The 15,914-nt window shown below is 40.6% G+C and overlaps 5 protein-coding genes and 1 non-coding gene across 6 annotated transcripts; 2 read left to right on the top strand and 4 right to left on the bottom strand.

Moving 5' to 3' along the window:
• Positions 1-37: 37 nt before the first annotated feature.
• Positions 38-3,336, bottom strand: ATC70_010771 (uncharacterized protein; the record flags this gene model as incomplete). Its single annotated transcript, XM_064829980.1, has 10 exons — positions 38-338; positions 390-914; positions 965-1,294; positions 1,343-1,440; positions 1,493-2,008; positions 2,065-2,490; positions 2,553-2,616; positions 2,670-2,846; positions 2,899-2,991; positions 3,044-3,336. 10 exons carry the CDS (start codon positions 3,334-3,336, stop codon positions 38-40), a joined length of 2,823 nt encoding a protein of 940 aa, XP_064682482.1.
• A 346-nt stretch (positions 3,337-3,682) lies between these two features.
• ATC70_010772 (uncharacterized protein) lies at positions 3,683-5,731 on the top strand (the record flags this gene model as incomplete). Its single annotated transcript, XM_064829981.1, has 7 exons — positions 3,683-3,715; positions 3,775-3,870; positions 3,928-4,347; positions 4,400-4,534; positions 4,594-4,692; positions 4,747-4,800; positions 4,859-5,731. 7 exons carry the CDS (start codon positions 3,683-3,685, stop codon positions 5,729-5,731), a joined length of 1,710 nt encoding a protein of 569 aa, XP_064682483.1.
• A 139-nt stretch (positions 5,732-5,870) lies between these two features.
• ATC70_010773 (uncharacterized protein) lies at positions 5,871-6,738 on the bottom strand (the record flags this gene model as incomplete). Its single annotated transcript, XM_064829982.1, has 6 exons — positions 5,871-6,052; positions 6,118-6,175; positions 6,233-6,364; positions 6,429-6,477; positions 6,537-6,563; positions 6,623-6,738. 6 exons carry the CDS (start codon positions 6,736-6,738, stop codon positions 5,871-5,873), a joined length of 564 nt encoding a protein of 187 aa, XP_064682484.1.
• Positions 6,739-6,858: 120 nt separating this feature from the next.
• Positions 6,859-7,706, bottom strand: ATC70_010774 (uncharacterized protein; the record flags this gene model as incomplete). Its single annotated transcript, XM_064829983.1, has 4 exons — positions 6,859-7,259; positions 7,332-7,452; positions 7,515-7,628; positions 7,689-7,706. 4 exons carry the CDS (start codon positions 7,704-7,706, stop codon positions 6,859-6,861), a joined length of 654 nt encoding a protein of 217 aa, XP_064682485.1.
• A 222-nt stretch (positions 7,707-7,928) lies between these two features.
• ATC70_010775 (Phenylalanine 4-monooxygenase (Phe-4-monooxygenase)) lies at positions 7,929-8,647 on the top strand (the record flags this gene model as incomplete). Its single annotated transcript, XM_064829984.1, has 4 exons — positions 7,929-7,994; positions 8,051-8,136; positions 8,198-8,316; positions 8,370-8,647. 4 exons carry the CDS (start codon positions 7,929-7,931, stop codon positions 8,645-8,647), a joined length of 549 nt encoding a protein of 182 aa, XP_064682486.1.
• Positions 8,648-12,880: 4,233 nt separating this feature from the next.
• ATC70_010776 lies at positions 12,881-12,962 on the bottom strand. Its single transcript has one exon. It is a non-coding gene; the product is annotated as a tRNA-Ser (tRNA).
• Positions 12,963-15,914: the final 2,952 nt, after the last annotated feature.

Raw genomic sequence — 15,914 nt, forward strand, 5'->3', positions numbered from 1 at the left:
AGCTATTGATTTATTCAACTCAGCGTATAGGCCAAATTCATTGCTCTCTAGAGCGTGCCCATTTCTGCATATTTGGCCCCTCTCTTTCAATCAATGCTGCATTCACTTTGGCTCTCTCCAAAGATCCGTTCAGGCTACGAGAGTACTCGCGAGTGTCTTTTGACGCAAAGAAGCTTTCAACTTGCTGGATCTTGTGCGCATTATTCAGCCCAGAAATCATATAGTTGACTGCATTGCCAAGTGCTCCCATTGATTTGGAGAAGCGTTTGTAGACCTTGTCGTAATTGCTCTCAAAATAGTCAATTAACTTGTAGCGAGCATGGAAATTGGTACCCAACCTATGTTTATAATTTTAGCAGCGGCGACGTATGATGTGCATTCCTCTTTACCCCTTGAAAAACATCCAGGCATCTTGCGTACGCACTTGCTTGTCATCCAAAATGAGATCCAGTGTCTTGCGGATAACACGGTCGCTCCTGACATTGTAGCCTAACGATGTTAATGCTGTCACCTGTTGGTCGACAGGGAAGGCATCATCCTTGTAGATGCTGAAAATTTCTTGCCAAATTCTGTCTTCTTCTTGCTCGTCTGCTGCGTTCTTGAGCACAATTCTATATACAATGCTTCTCAAGTCAGGAGATAAAGCATCATGATCACCGCCAATGAACTGGTTGTAGCGTTTTTTAGCTTCTTCAATGACGTCCTGATCGCCTGCTAGACCTGCCTCACTGATCACCAAAACCCGCAACAAGTTGTATAGCTCTGGCTCAGTTGTATACGTCTTCCAGCCCAGAGCTTTGACAGTAGGGCCAAACACGCTGCGACGCAATTGCTGAAGGTGCGGCTCAATCTTGGGAAATTCTTCCCATAATGCTATCACAGTGCCCAATTGACGGCTCAATTCCGTCAATACACTATGATTGTTGTTAGCCATACAGCCTTTAGCTTTATACAATGTACTTACAAAAAGTTCCTTTCATTTTTAAGCACATCAGCAGCCTGTAAAAAGGCCACTGTAGATTGTTCGCCACTTTGACTGAGGATGCCGAGATCTGAAATCATGCCTGCTCGGTCAATGGGGTCTTCCAATACACCATACGTAGGCTTTCTCAGCTCGTTTATCAGTCTCTGGGTGAGCACAGTATCGTAATTGACACGGTAAAGAGACGTTTGGCCTTGATTTAGCTTGAATGGGTTGTCCTCTGGCACAGTAAATACTTGGCTTTTGTTTGTCAGTGTGTAGTCGAGTATTTCTTTTGGGATTTGTATACGCAGAGGAACCCACCACACAGTGCTAGTAAATAGTTGAGAAGCCTGCAACAGATGGACATGGCGTGCTTACCTGTCTTCATCCTCATGCAGATCGCCCGTCAGCAAATGTCTTGATTGAGAGACTTGAATTTGATCGCTGGCGACTAACGATACATTCAGAATGGGGTACTGCACCAATCAATGAGTAAATGTAGAGTGGATGTTTGAATGCAAGACTTACGCCAGTTTTCTGGATCCACGTATTCATGAATTCAGAGACATTCTTGCCAGACTCATTGCTCAAAGCAGACCAGAGGTCACTGGTGGCTGCGTTGCCAAGTCTGTGCTGAGTCAAGTATCTGTGGATACCAGCCAGGAACACGGGTGTGGTGAGCCATGAGTTGACCATGCGAATCACACTAGCGCCCTTGAGATAGGAAATAGAATCGAATATTTGGTGGATTTCAGAGGGATTGCTTACTGCGACCTCTACTGGATGAGACGAACGCAAGCCATCCAAACCCAAAGCCTCTTGCATGTTTTGTGTTGCAAACATGACCCACGTTCGCCATTCTGGGAAGATGTGATCCACTGCAAACCAACCAACCCAAGTGGCAAAACCTTCATTTAGCCATAAATGGTCCCACCATTCCATGGTCACTAAATTTCCAAACCATTGATGAGCCAGTTCATGAGCCACTACGTAGGCAGTTTGTCGTTTGTAGACAAAGGCTGAATTGGCCTCATCGTACAGGAGCTGTCAGAACGGCGATGAGGCTTGGTTAATTGGACATGTGGATCACTGAAACTTACAGCTGTTGTGCGAAATGTGACTAGGCCCCAATTCTCCATGGCTCCAGCATCAAAATCAGGAATGGCGACCAGATCAAGCTTAGGCAGAGGATAGGGCACACCGAATACCTGGGCATAGTATTCCAGTGTCTTTGTGGCTACATTGAGCGCATGTCGGCCTTGGCTAGTGTAACCTGGCAGCGTGTAGACTCTGGTTCGGATGGGATGTCCATTGAACTTACCAGAGGTATAGCCCTCAATGTATTCCAGCGAACCCACAATAAATGCCAGCAGATAGGTGCTCATTTTCGGTGTTGTGGCGTATTTCACAGTTTTGATAGTAGGATCAGATGATGATGCAGCCTCGGAGATGACATTCATGTTTGATAAAGCCGTCAGATTTTCAGGCACATTCAATGTAACATCAAAAGTCGCTTTAAGAGATGGCTTTTTTTTTTTAAGGAAATGAGTCAATTTCTCGTCATTTATTCAGTGTCACGGTACCGTACCTCATCCCAGCATGGAAACGCTCTTCTGGCATCTGTTGCCTCAAATTGAGTGGTAGCCAAATACCTATCCTTGTGTGTCAGCTGGGAAGCCATCCCTCTTAAAAATGACATACTCACTTGGTATCACCATGGACATCCTTGTAGGAGGATCTGTAAAATCCGCTCATTTCATCATTCAGGATACCTTGAAAATCAATGTCCAACAGAACGATGGACTCTGGAGTAAACGGTTTTTCAAACGTGAGACTCACTTGATTCATGGCATCGTCGTATTGTATATCTATGGCTGAGTAGCTTGGACAGGTTTAGTAATGGAAATCATGCAAACGGTAGGTATTTGGGTTACTTGTATTCACTGCCCACAATGGCGTTTGCCCTGTTGATAACGAGATCGTTGGCATTCAGCACAACCACAGAAGTCTCATTCACGATGCTCAAGCTAATAACACAATGTTGGTTACGCGTAATTGATCACAGTGTTAGTGCCTTACTTAATTTTGACTCTTCCAGTGTATGCAAATGTCTCCAAGTTGGGTGTTAATTCCAAATCATAGTGCAGTGGTTTGACATTGTTTGGCAACACTTGTCTTTCATGCTTTGTCTGCGCCAACACAGTGCTATCTTGACTGAAGTAGACCGCAAGCATGATGGGAACAAGTAACCACAAGGCATATCTGGCCCAAAGAGACCTTTGTTCTGGATCTTTTGTATTACCTTTCTCTTTAATATCCGGCTTCTCCGTTGGAGCAGCAGCAGCAGCAGTGTCTGTATCAGCAGCCATCATGCAATTGATGAGAAAGAAAAAAGAAAGAGGGAGAAAAAGAAACTGATACGCATGGCATGAAATTAATATATGCCGTATTTCTAGTCGTTTCAAGTATCCCATCCTTCACACTGGCTTTCAAATCGAGTAGAGAGAAAACTGGACAGAACACCCAAATGTTATACGTATACTTGGCAATACACAAATCTGCACTAAATCAAGGTTGAGGCGCAGTGTAATATTAGATTTTCCAAATAAGCGACGATCTATATAAATTCTCGGTTGCTCATCTCTAAACATGTGTGCGTGTGTGTGTGTCTCTCTCTCTCTCTCTCTCTCTCTTTCTTTTCTCTTTCTCATCTTTTAGATGCATTTTATAGCAGAAGCATGTTACCGAAGAGTAAGTGGTCTAGTGCTATTTTTTCGATCTGATAAGATGATTCATTTCGCCTTGTTTAGCCTCTGGAACCAAGGGGACTCGTCTATAGTCGAGGTGGTACTGCCATCACCATGGGATTACTGTTCTTATCGTTTTGTGGTTACCTGATCAGTCAAGTAAAGTGCCATTTCCTTCACCTGTCGACCTCAGCTACTGATTCCATCTGATGGTAGATTCACAACGATAGACCTTTGATACAGATCTCGTCAGAACAAATTGAAACCGACACTGATACGCCTGATATCGAGCTGTGTGTGCAAAATTCAACGCTGACTGTCGTCAAATGCACTGCCATGTACTACAATTGGACTGAAGTGGACATCCCTAATTGCTGGGAGCGATTCTTTCGACAAGGAGCCAACAACGAAGCAACTAAATGCTACATATTTGAGACCAACAACACATATCGTATGGCAGCGGGCGTTGTCTATGACAGCAGAGATGCCCTTCGAAGACTCGATTTTTACTGGAACATTGATGATTTAAGGAACTTGAGTTACTCGACAGTGTCATTGCCCGCGGTGGCTGTTCAGCTGTACGATCCACACTTCAATACATGGAAAGCGTCTACAGTGGGCAATACGACCATTGAGGTAAAATTAGGCGTAGTTGCTTGTATCCATTGATACTGACCGCTGGTAATAGAGAGAAACAGCCATCAACATCCAGCTAGGAGCAACGAGAGCAACTACCTTTTTGAATTACACATCGGGCATCTTTTATTACCCTCAAAAGTATCGTGCGATTAGACCTGGGGATGCAGCATCCATTATAGGTTTGGTAAGCATTGCAGTATTATTTTGCTTGTTTCTCTATGCTTACACCTGTTTGTTTTCAAGAAACCAAACTACATCGATATCATGACACTGGTCAACTTTCAGCACGATTGGCCAATTCGAAATAATCCACCACCGCCTCCTCCAGCATTTGATAAAAGTGTAATGTATAAGCTTTTGCTTGGTTTGTTGATGGAGCCTAACACGTCTTACTAGCTGTACCAAGGCTTATTTTCAGTGCAATTGGCACAGAGTACCATTGATGTCAAGGCAAGTATACACAATGCAATCCATATGACGTGTTCTAAACAACATGTCATGTATACAGACTGAAGTAAGACAGCACACCATATTAGCTGCAATCGCTCTTGCTGGTGGATGCTACGGTGTACTGACAACCATCTACATTCTGCTATTTGGCATGACCAGACTAACACCATGGGGCCTAGTGCATCATATTCCAGTCTTCATCAGCAACCGAAAAAACCACGTCAAGGATGGCATGTATGCGGAAGAAGAAGGCGTGTACGCTCACAACAGCAACAACGCTACTACAGGACAGCCAATGCAGCATGAAAACGATAGCAAAGCTGTGCAGAAGAAGAACAGACTGTCAACCACTGTGTTGATACCTTGGTTCTTCCGAAGTCGACTTCGAGGCGATAAGACTTACACAACACAGGGCAGAAATGATACCTTTATGCGACACATGATTACAAGAAAAGAACAGGAAAAAGACGATAAGGAAAATCACCAAATGGAGAGTCTGAATGTTGGAAAAAGCCATGTCCAGGACTCGCCTGAACTACGCTTACTCGACACAAAGGATCGTCAAAGAAACTCTCTCAGTAGCAGCAATAGTAGTAATTCACTGAATGAGCAGTACGTGCACACACCAGCGAATCCCTCGCCACCCATTCTTTCACCACACTATACCATGCCAATGATGCCTGGCGACGGCTCCTCATCGTCTCGCCAATACAATGATCAATCACATTTGGAAAGTATATCCAGCTTGCTGCGTTTGGAGCAAGAAAGATCTGTTAAGCTGGAAGAGAGATCAACAGAGCTATCAAACCGTGTGGAGGAATTGGAGGTCATTCTCAGCGAATATTTCATCAATACGGATTATCTGGATCAACTAAGAGCTAGAAAGAACTCAAAGTTGGTTCCTGCTACCACTGAAAGCGAATCATCCTAATACCATTAATTATATGCCATGTAATACCACCTAATAAAAAAAACAAGTACCCTCAAACTAACATTCTACTGCGGAGAAGGTACCTACTCTTGTTTATTGAGAAAAAAAAAAGTGAATCATATGCAGACATGTTTGCTGTTTAAGCTGAATATTGAGGTGGTAATTCATCATGAGCAGGAGGTGGTGGGTTGTTGTTATGGACGTTGGCGCTGTTGCTCTCGCCTTGGTATGCTGGTAATGGCTCGTGTTCTCTTGGTATCTCGTTAGACTCTCCAATGCGTTCGAGCAAATTTCGCAGTATGGTCGTAAACTCAATGGCACCTGATCAAGCGCAAAATACATGTTAAATTACCTACACAGTCGATATAAAACTGCTTTAGACAAACCTCCTTCCGCAAATGTCAGTTTCAAGTTGCTGTTTCTAGTAAGTCCTCCTCCTTGAACCTTGAAATTGCCTTGGTAAATACATGCGATAACAGAATACAGTGCATGATGACTTACGGGGATGACAACACCTGACACGAAATTGGCTCCAAACCAAGGCTGCTCCAATTTCCAGTTTTTAAAGTTTCGAATGGGCACATTGAGATTTCTAAAGTTTGGTGTGTTTGATGCCTCAGCCAAGTACATGATCTAAAATAATTGATTTATCCATTATTACTGTGTTGCGAGAATCAAGCAAAAGCGGCACACCTACTCTTTGATTTGATAGAATCACTGTTCCTTTACTCGACTCGAAATAACCCCTAATCAACACAAACTAGTCAGCGGATGCTATGCTGCGCAAACCGTCTCTCAGTCTTACTCTGAATGTCCGGGATATCCTCCTGCTCTGTAGCAAGCTATTAGCAACTCTGACACAAACAACAAAGGCATACCAAGATACATTACGAATCATTACAATCTAGAACCATCTTCACGTGGGGTTGTATAAAGAACATTTTCTCCTGGGGCAAAGGCACTGGGCTTTTGCCATCCTGTGTCAACATGACCCAATTTATACTCATGATGTTTTATTTTTTTTTTACTGATAGTAAAGAAAGAGAAAAAGAAGAAAAAGTGATAAAAAAACGTAGCTTTTTACATGCTCAATTGGCATCACGTGTGACGCAAGTTGGCATGAACCATTAGTTTTTGGAGGGAGCATCAGGTTGGTTCTCGGGCAAAGCAGCAATGAATTCGGGCAACTGAGAGCAAGCATCGTTGATGCGACTAATAATAGGGAAGGCAGACAAGTCAACGTTCCATCGTTTAGCATTGCCTACCATGGCGCAGACAAAGATATCTGCCATGGTGATTGAGTCGCCTACAGAATAGGTGCCAGATGTCTGTGCCAATCTTCCTTCCAGACCCTTGAAGCCAAGTGTTACAGATTCCTTTGCCCAAGCAGCACGCTTGTCCAAATCATCTCCTGCAACTCTCTTCAAGACGCCCAGATTTTGAATGGGATGAATATCACAGGCAACAATCTGGCTAATTTCACGGACAAGAGCCTTCTCGAAAGGTGACTTAGGAAGTAATGGACGGTCTACAGATGTGGTTTATGCATTGACATTAGTAAGCAATATGTGCCGGACCCACAATCTGTCTGTGCACATACCAGGATAAGCTTCGTCAATGTACTCAATGATGGCCTCACTTTGAGATAGCAGCTTACCCTCCTTGGTGATGAAGGCAGGCACCTTTTGTGTGGGATTGACCTTGAGGTACTCATCTTTGTTCTGAAAATGGCATGCGTGATCATCATGAGTCATTTGCAACACTTTTCTAGCGCTCGACTTACATTGGCATTTTGGAACAAATCAACAGGTCTATAGTCGTACTTGATACCCTTCCATTCCAAAGCAATACGGACACGCCATGAAGCGGAAGATCTAAAGTAACTGTAGAGGATGGGCTATTTGTTCTAATACGTCAGTCATCCGCACATGTCGAGCCATATCAAGCCATGTATTACCTTTTGTTCAGTGCTCATTTTAAAAAAGTGGAATTAACGAAAGAGACGTGCGAGTAAGATTTCTCACACTGGAAGATCCCTTTTATACTAGGTGCGTTTCAGTGTGCTACCATTGTTATAAACACCATCCATCATTGCGGCCGTAAGGAGATTGTGACCGCCCGCAAACGCCTATCATGTAAAAAATCTCAACATGAACTGGTTTATTCGCGTTTTCATCAACTCAATTTATCCAAGAAAATGTCAAGCACTATTGAGGATAACGAATTACCAAAGGCTAATGTCACAAGAGTCTTGAAGAGTGCTGTAAGTTGCTTGAAAATGGATCAAACATAGATCATCTTATACCTTGTTATTTCTAGCTTCCTCCTGGCACTGCTCTACAAAAAGATGCTCGACTAGCAGTGAGTAAAGCAGCTACCGTATTTATCAATTACGTCTCTTCAGTGTAAGTGCAGTACGCATCAGTCGCTACCGGATAGAAAAATCTAATTGTATCCACTACCTAGAGCAAATGATGTTGCCAAAGGTGCAAATCACAAAACGATCAGTGCTGCTGATGTCTTCAAGGCGTTGGATATTTGCGAATTAGAGCACATGGTACCAGAGTTGCAAGAATCGCTGGCTGGTAAGTATTCATACATAGTCAATGGAAACATATGCTGAACAGATGTGTATTAGCATACCAGCAAATTGTACTTGACAAGAAACAACAAAAGAAAAGGGAAAAGGATGAATCAAAAGCTAAAGAAGACGATGATGATACAGCAATGGAAGAGCCATCAAGAGGTCAAAAGCGTTCTCTTGAAGACGATGATGAAGATGACAGTATGTCTGTCGATCTCAAAAAGGTCAAGAATGACGAGGAGGAGGAGGAGGAGGAGGAGGAGGAGGTAGAGGAAGAAGAGGAAGATCAAGAGGAAACTCAAGAAGAGACCATAGACGATGAACAACCTTAGGATTTAATCATACTATCTTGCAGTCAGCATGATCACAACCACTCTGTTTCTCCCATTGTAAATAATAAAAGACCAAGAAAAGAGCGATTTCTATTGTGGACGAAGGCTTTGTAGAAACTTTTGTGGCTGTCGATTGCCGAATGCACTGAAAGCGAGATTGTACAGTAAACAATCCTTTTCAAATTGCCATTTTGAAGTATATAGATGCTTTTGCGACAGTGATCTTATATAACGAAATAGGATGCCTGTACGATTATCCTAATCAATTACGACTAACTCCATGACTAACGTGCATATCTATAATGGAGTTGATGGCTGTAAAATTTAGATTTTTGTTATAATCGGTTAATAAGCGTTTACAAAGATTGGTCTGGAAAAAGTGCATATAATCTAGGCAGATATGTTGGTAAGTAAGATCCCAGCTGTTCCAAGATTGACTACGCAGAATTGAGAGATAATGTAACATTGAGATACATTGCGCTGGCATTGACTTGCCAAAGACCTTGTTGAGCGAAAATAGAAGAGATAGTTGCAAAGTCGATCCGTAACAATAAATTGGGATCAGGAATCAAAATGGATGTATGTGTCGCAGCTATTTACATCTGTTGTTACACAAGTCAAATGATATATATATATATATTAGAGGTAACTGTCAAACTCAATAAACGATGTCTTTTAACTTATAACTGATTCATTATCATCATTATATATATTGGAAAACATGAAAGCAAAAGCGTCGTCGTAGCCAATCAGATACTAAAAGCTCCTCTCCCAAGAGCATAACGCATCTAATTCAAGTGATTTCTTGCCTGCTATTTGGCTGTGGATTGAGTGATTTGTGGTGTCAAGACAACATTTGGTAACATTGGCCTTAACAGGGGTTTACCGTACCGAAGCGAAGGCGAAAGACCATGACAGTCAATCATCTAATCTAATACTTGATAACAGTGACCTTAATAAGGGTTTTGTTGTAGCGAAACAAAGGTGTAAAACCTTAGTCTTCAAGCACTAAATTCGGTTTCTTTTTTCCATTATTAACAAGCTTACCAATAACATAACGCATCAACATTTGTATCAATTAGCCTTACCAAAATCAATATTCCTTCTATTTGGGTTAGAAATTGCACAGGCTACAGAACTGTCCTTCCAGAAAAGCACAGCTACCAGAAGTGTGATTCATACAATGTAAATAAAAGCTATAAAGTAAAAACATGACCAAATTTGACAACTTTCAAGCCTCCATATCTTGAAATGTAGAACTTTCTGAGCCGCTGGAGTAACGCCAAACAATTGTACTTGAGTAGCAGCAACTTCCTGGTACCTTTGCTCAACTTTTTGGGGACCAAAAAAACATGGCCAAAAATCGACCAAAAAGCATGTGGTACCCCTCATGATTTTCACCAAAAATCAAACGATCGTGTTTTTCGCATTGAAAATGAAGACTTCTATTACGGTATATCTTGAATCAAAATGTTTCTATCGATCTAACGTAACCCCTAAAATCATCTTTGTGGGACCTTGATATGCAAAATCTCGACTTTTTGGCCAGAAACCTCTTTTCATATTTTCGTAAATTACTCAATAAATTTATTCAAAACATTTACGTTACTTTTTACCATTGGTAGCGCCTTTAAAAGCACTCCAAAAAAGCTTAAAGAAGCAGTTTTTTTTTTTTTGTAGGGGAGACGAGCTCCAGTTTTTATTTTAAGTCCTTCAAATGTCGCTATGAGTGATAGGAAAGACTGGGTATGATTACAAGAGGATCGGAGGAACGAAAGAAAAAATAAAATAACAGATAGAAAAGAGCAAATGGATAAAAGAGGAAAAACTGAATACTTACGAATCTAGCTTTAACTCGGCATCCAAGCGAGCAAGAGAGCGAGCAAGACGATGTTGAACAGTGTCAGCGATGAACGGGGTTCGGTCGAAGATCCAGCGCCAGTGCGCTTGCCATATTGTCAGCAGAGTAGTTGCGAAAAGTTGAGGAATAGAGAGATCATTGAACGAGAGAGAGAGATCACGATCAAGATAGGGAGAGGAACAGAGTAATATTTGTTGGAAGAAATGAATCAGATCAACATCAGAGATTGAGGAAGAAGCAGAGAGATAGGTGTGGTACATGTGTCGCCAGACCAATAACTTGGGAGGGCAGGAGAACAGAGTATGGGTGATATCCTCCGTGGTAGAGGCAGAGCAGATGGTACATAGGGGAGAAGGGTGTTTTTCGGGGATGCGTAAATGTAGCAGAGCTCTTGAAGGGATTTTTTCGTAAATAGCTCGGTACCAGACCGCTTAAAGAAGCAGAGGATGATCATCATATTTTATATAGTCGAATCTGCTAAAATAGTTCAATCGAGTCGAAAAACATCAAGATTTGGCCAATCTGGAACAAACTATGAGTCTGAGCTTTAATTGATTTTGGCTGGTGGGGCCGGCTGGCAAACTCAATGCCCTTGAAACGTATGGAAAATAGGTGGAAAGTCATAGCACTATCGTTTATAATGATATTTTATTGTATTCTATATCGTTCATAATAATATTTTCTTGCATTCTATATTTAATAACTTTAGTCTGGACATTGACGATTCATGGGCTGCGTAAAATTTGTGCAGTAAGTATTGAAATCTCTGAAGCTCCGAGCCGTCGTTCAAGGGAAAGGTTGGCAGCATTGATCAGAGGAAAGATGGTAAAAATAAAAGTAGTTTTTGTTGATTGATCGTAAAATCATTATCCACATATGAGCCAGGCCTGACATATGCCTTGAAACTCGGGTTCCATATTAGGGTTGTAAAGTGCAAAAGGATTATAATATGATATTGAATCAAAATGTTTCTCTTGATCCAAAGCAACTTCTAAAGCCACTTTTATGAGGCCCTCATATGCAAAATTTCGACATTTTGGCCTAAAACCTTATTTCATATTTTCTGGAATGGCTCAATAAGTTCAGTCAAAACATCTATTTTACTTGGCACCATTGAAAACACCTTGAAAAGTGCTCCAAGAATGTACTAGGAAGCATTTTTTTGTAGGAGAGTCGAGCTCCAGGTTTTATTTAAAGTCCTTGTACTAGGAAGCATTGGATGATTATCACAGTTTATATAGTCGAATATCCCAGCATAGATTAAAGAAGTCGACAAAAACCAACATTTGGCCAATCTTGAGCAGAAAAAAATAACTGAGTTTGAAAATCTTTAGCGGCACCGGCGGGCTGCGCTGTTGCAGGCTGGCCCAAATGTCTTTCTGATGATGACAATGATGGTTACGATGCTGCTTAAATGAGGATCATAAATTTTAAAAAACAATCTATTAGCTTGAGTCCTTTTTTCTTTGGTTTTATTGGGAGTTTTCCCTATAAAGATATCTTTTGCAATAATAATCTTGCTGTATCAACAGATGAAATTTTAACAAATTAAGATAGATTTCAAAAGGAAAACTAAAAAGTAACCAGATACGAAAACAATAATTTATAAATTGACTCGGGCACATCTTATTTATACTAAATTATTATCGCTGAATCAATCTATCTATCTTATTGTTTAACCTGAGTCAATACATCGAGTTTTGTATATCCAATACCGATCATTATGAAGGATCCAATCGTCAGTTCAGCTACGATGATACGATTCGCAAACTATCATCGTCATTCGCAATCACGGACTTTCATAGCCAATCATGTAGTTCACTTCTATGTTGAACCTTGCGTCCCAACATAGACAGTGAGTAACAATGTAAATCATGATCCGACTACCACTGAATTACTGAGCTCTCGTAGCTTCTACAGACTCAACAAATCTGTCAGAAAAACCGCTGTAGATCTCATAGAAGTCCTGTATTTATGCATGATCAACTCTGTGTCGCCATCTCAAGAGCAACATCCGCAAATGACACGACAGTTCTGCTACTAGAAAATGCGACTTGGACGAAGAATGTATGCACCTAGAAGTCTTTTTGAACATAAATGCTGCATAAAAAAAAGCTGTTCTAAACCTCGCCAACTCCTGTCTTCTAATCCATTTTCGAGTTAAACATAGCCATTATTTAAAATCTACTTGATATACCAATTTTTTATTGTCTATGATTTAAAATGTCTTCTGTCAGAGCCCGCAGAGCGACACTGTCATTGAGCGTAGCGAGATAGATCGGCTAGTATTACTTATAGTGTATTATTTTCAAGACATATGCAAAAGAAAAAAAACTACACGCACTACTTTCATAAGAAGCAGTAAAAATAAGCGTCGCCTGCAGGATTCGAACCTGCGCGCTCAAAGAGCAATAGCTTAGCAGGCTATCTCGTTAACCACTCCGACAAAGCGACAACTTGTCTGCTGTCATTGACATGTTTGATAGGTTGGTACCTGAAGCCGTATTGCGACACAACGCCAATAAGAGGCGAGTGTTTAAGCCAACCATTCCGGTCCGCAGACAATTTAGAAAGAAGCAGAAGCTAACGGTAGTGACTGACGTCAGCCGTAATATATAGCTAGGATATAAACAGGGATTTGATTGAATTGAATAAAGGGGATCTTTATCTTCTCATCTAATTTTGTATACATATATACTGCAGTGAAATCAGGTTTAAACAGATTTCACAAAAAAAATAAAGCAATAGTAAAATACAATAGAAATCAACTGTATTTTATTTTATGTATAAAATGAACTGAAGATCCTGGAATTGAGTAAAAAAAGAAGAGTATTTATACATTTGCAACTAGCTTGTAGGATTAGTGATGATAGAGAGCAATAGGTGCTGCTATTGCGATATCTGGCAAATGTTGCTGATGTTTGATTTAAAGTGGTAATCAATGCAAGAGCAATGGCCATAAGGGTCGATTTGAGTAACCTTGATGGGCTTGGGTGAGCTATCGTCATAGCATGATTTAATGTAACCTTGATGGTTTAAAGTGTGATGTTTGTTATTGAAGTATGGAATCCTTTATCTGGGATATTGTGCAACTATGGCAGCAGGGCATAGTTGTCATATTTGAATATGCTTGTTATTGATTTGATTCTTTTTGGATAAAGATACCATCACCTATTACGACCATCATGGGTGTGATTGAATACACTGTGATCAGGATTAATTCATTCACACGATGTGCGATATAAGCATGCATCTTTAGTAATTTTAAATGGTTTTTTGATGTACATTTGAGCGCTTTCATTAATAGATCCAAATAGCATGAATTTGAATGAGTGCTATTTGATGAACTTTGGTTTTCAATTAAGTTGCGTTTGGGTGGCTATTTCATAACAAATGGTATTGCAAAACCTAATCTCGGATGGCCCAACCTTCAAAACCAAAAATACTTTTGTACCTCCAAAGTCTTGGGTGTTAGGTAGAAGATAGCAAACCACGATAAAAAAATTGAAACATATATGATGGAAACCAATGATGTACATTGCATGTTTGGCGGGGCATTTGATACTGGGAGAATTTTGTGCCTAGTATACTGCTGTGTAGTACTAGGTTCAAAGCTGTATAATGTCATTGACGCTCGAGTTTTTACATTACTGTAATATCACATTTCAAGTCAGAGGTCTGGTTTTTGCAATGCAGAAAACTCCAGTCGCTATAAAGCACTGTAATATACCTACTTGTTCAGCAACACAGCCTACTATACCTCATTTTAGGTCAAATTCTGTCGAAATGTAGCCATTTTCCAGCTCGAATAACTCATGCCACAAAGCGTTGTGGACGCTTGGAATAGGGCCAAACGATTCCCCTTGGTTGCGCTTTACTTACTAATGCTTTATCTCAAAATTTTTTGGGTCATTGCAAATTCATGAAAATCATCGTTTTTTTTATGAGTATTAGTAAGGGAAAATTCTTGAAAATCAAACGATTGCGTTTTTCGCCCCAAAAATGAAGACTTTTTCTATGATACATATAAGATCAAATTAATTGTAAAGACGGGACGCAGCACTGGAAACTGTTTCTATGAGATTTTCCTATGTGAAATTTCGACGTTTTGGCAAAAAATATGTTTTTGTATTTTTGCAAATTGCTCATTATTTTAGGTCTGAAAGCTGAATGAAATGAGCACCATTCGATGCAGCTTCTTTAGTGCTTTAAAGTTATATTAGAAAGCTGGGTGTGATAACGACAGTTTTCATAGTTAAATTTTGTAAAAACGTTTAAAAGATGTCAGATCAAGACAAGTTTGAGCGCGAAAATACCCACTGCACAAATTTATATTAAACTACCGCAATTAGGGCTGCCGCGGTAGAAGGCTGAGACCAAATCTACTGGCCGTGACGTCGGATAAGACGCCCTCTCATTCTTCCATACCCCCGTTTTTTCCCTTTTTTTGCAAAGCGCGTTTAGTATCAAACCATGGTGGTCTTGGAAACCATTTGATTGATAATAACGCTATATATTCTGATAGCACTGTCGTTTACTGTTAGAAGCACTTTATAATGCTTCTTTAAAGTGGAATATAATAGGTACCATTCAATAACGAGCACTGGAATGCGTAGAATTTATACTAACTGAACTTGTTTATTAGGCTTTGATGGTTCTTTTTGTCTGTTTGACGTGGGTAATGCTGCCATTACTTCTCTGCTATCTCTGCTGTCTGCTTCTTTGGTTTATTATGTCTGCTGGTTGCTTCTTTGGTCTTTGTGTGGTCTCTGGTGTCGTTCATTCTTCGGTTTTTCTATGGCGCTGGTATTGCTGCTGCTGCTAATCTGGTCTTTCCTGGTCTACTGTATTTGGTGCACGCTCGTTCTCTGATTCATATCCGGTGATTGCGTAATATCTGGTCTATCTGTGGTGGTGATAAGTGGTAAGTAACTTCTTTGGTCTTTGTCTTCTCTCTGCTGATGGCGTTCGTTCTTTAGTTTGTCTATGGTACTGGCGTTGCTGTTGCTAATTTGGTCTTTTCTGGTCTACTATACTTGGTGCATGCTCGTTCTCTGGTCTGTCTCCGGTGATTGCCTATACTCGTATGATGGTCTATCTGTGGCTGTGGTAAGTGGTAAGTATCTTCTTTCTTCTGGTCGCAATGATATAAAACTTCCTTGAACGCTTATATCATTGCTTCCTTTTTCGTGATAAAGCATTCATGATGTTTGCCTTGTTGCGCTTTTTTCTTCTTTTTTTTTTCTTTTGTTGGTTGTGTTTCCTCTGTAACTTTACATGAAACAACATTAGTCATTTTGTTGTATCGCAAACTTATAATACCACTGTTGTTTTTGCAGTTGTGCGTATTTGTGTCATGTTGCTTTACATCCGACTATTACTACCATGCGCGTTGCCCATGTATGC

Source organism: Mucor velutinosus (assembly GCF_035048745.1).
Source record: "Mucor velutinosus strain NIH1002 chromosome Unknown tig00001564, whole genome shotgun sequence".
Classification (NCBI taxonomy): domain Eukaryota; kingdom Fungi; phylum Mucoromycota; class Mucoromycetes; order Mucorales; family Mucoraceae; genus Mucor; species Mucor velutinosus.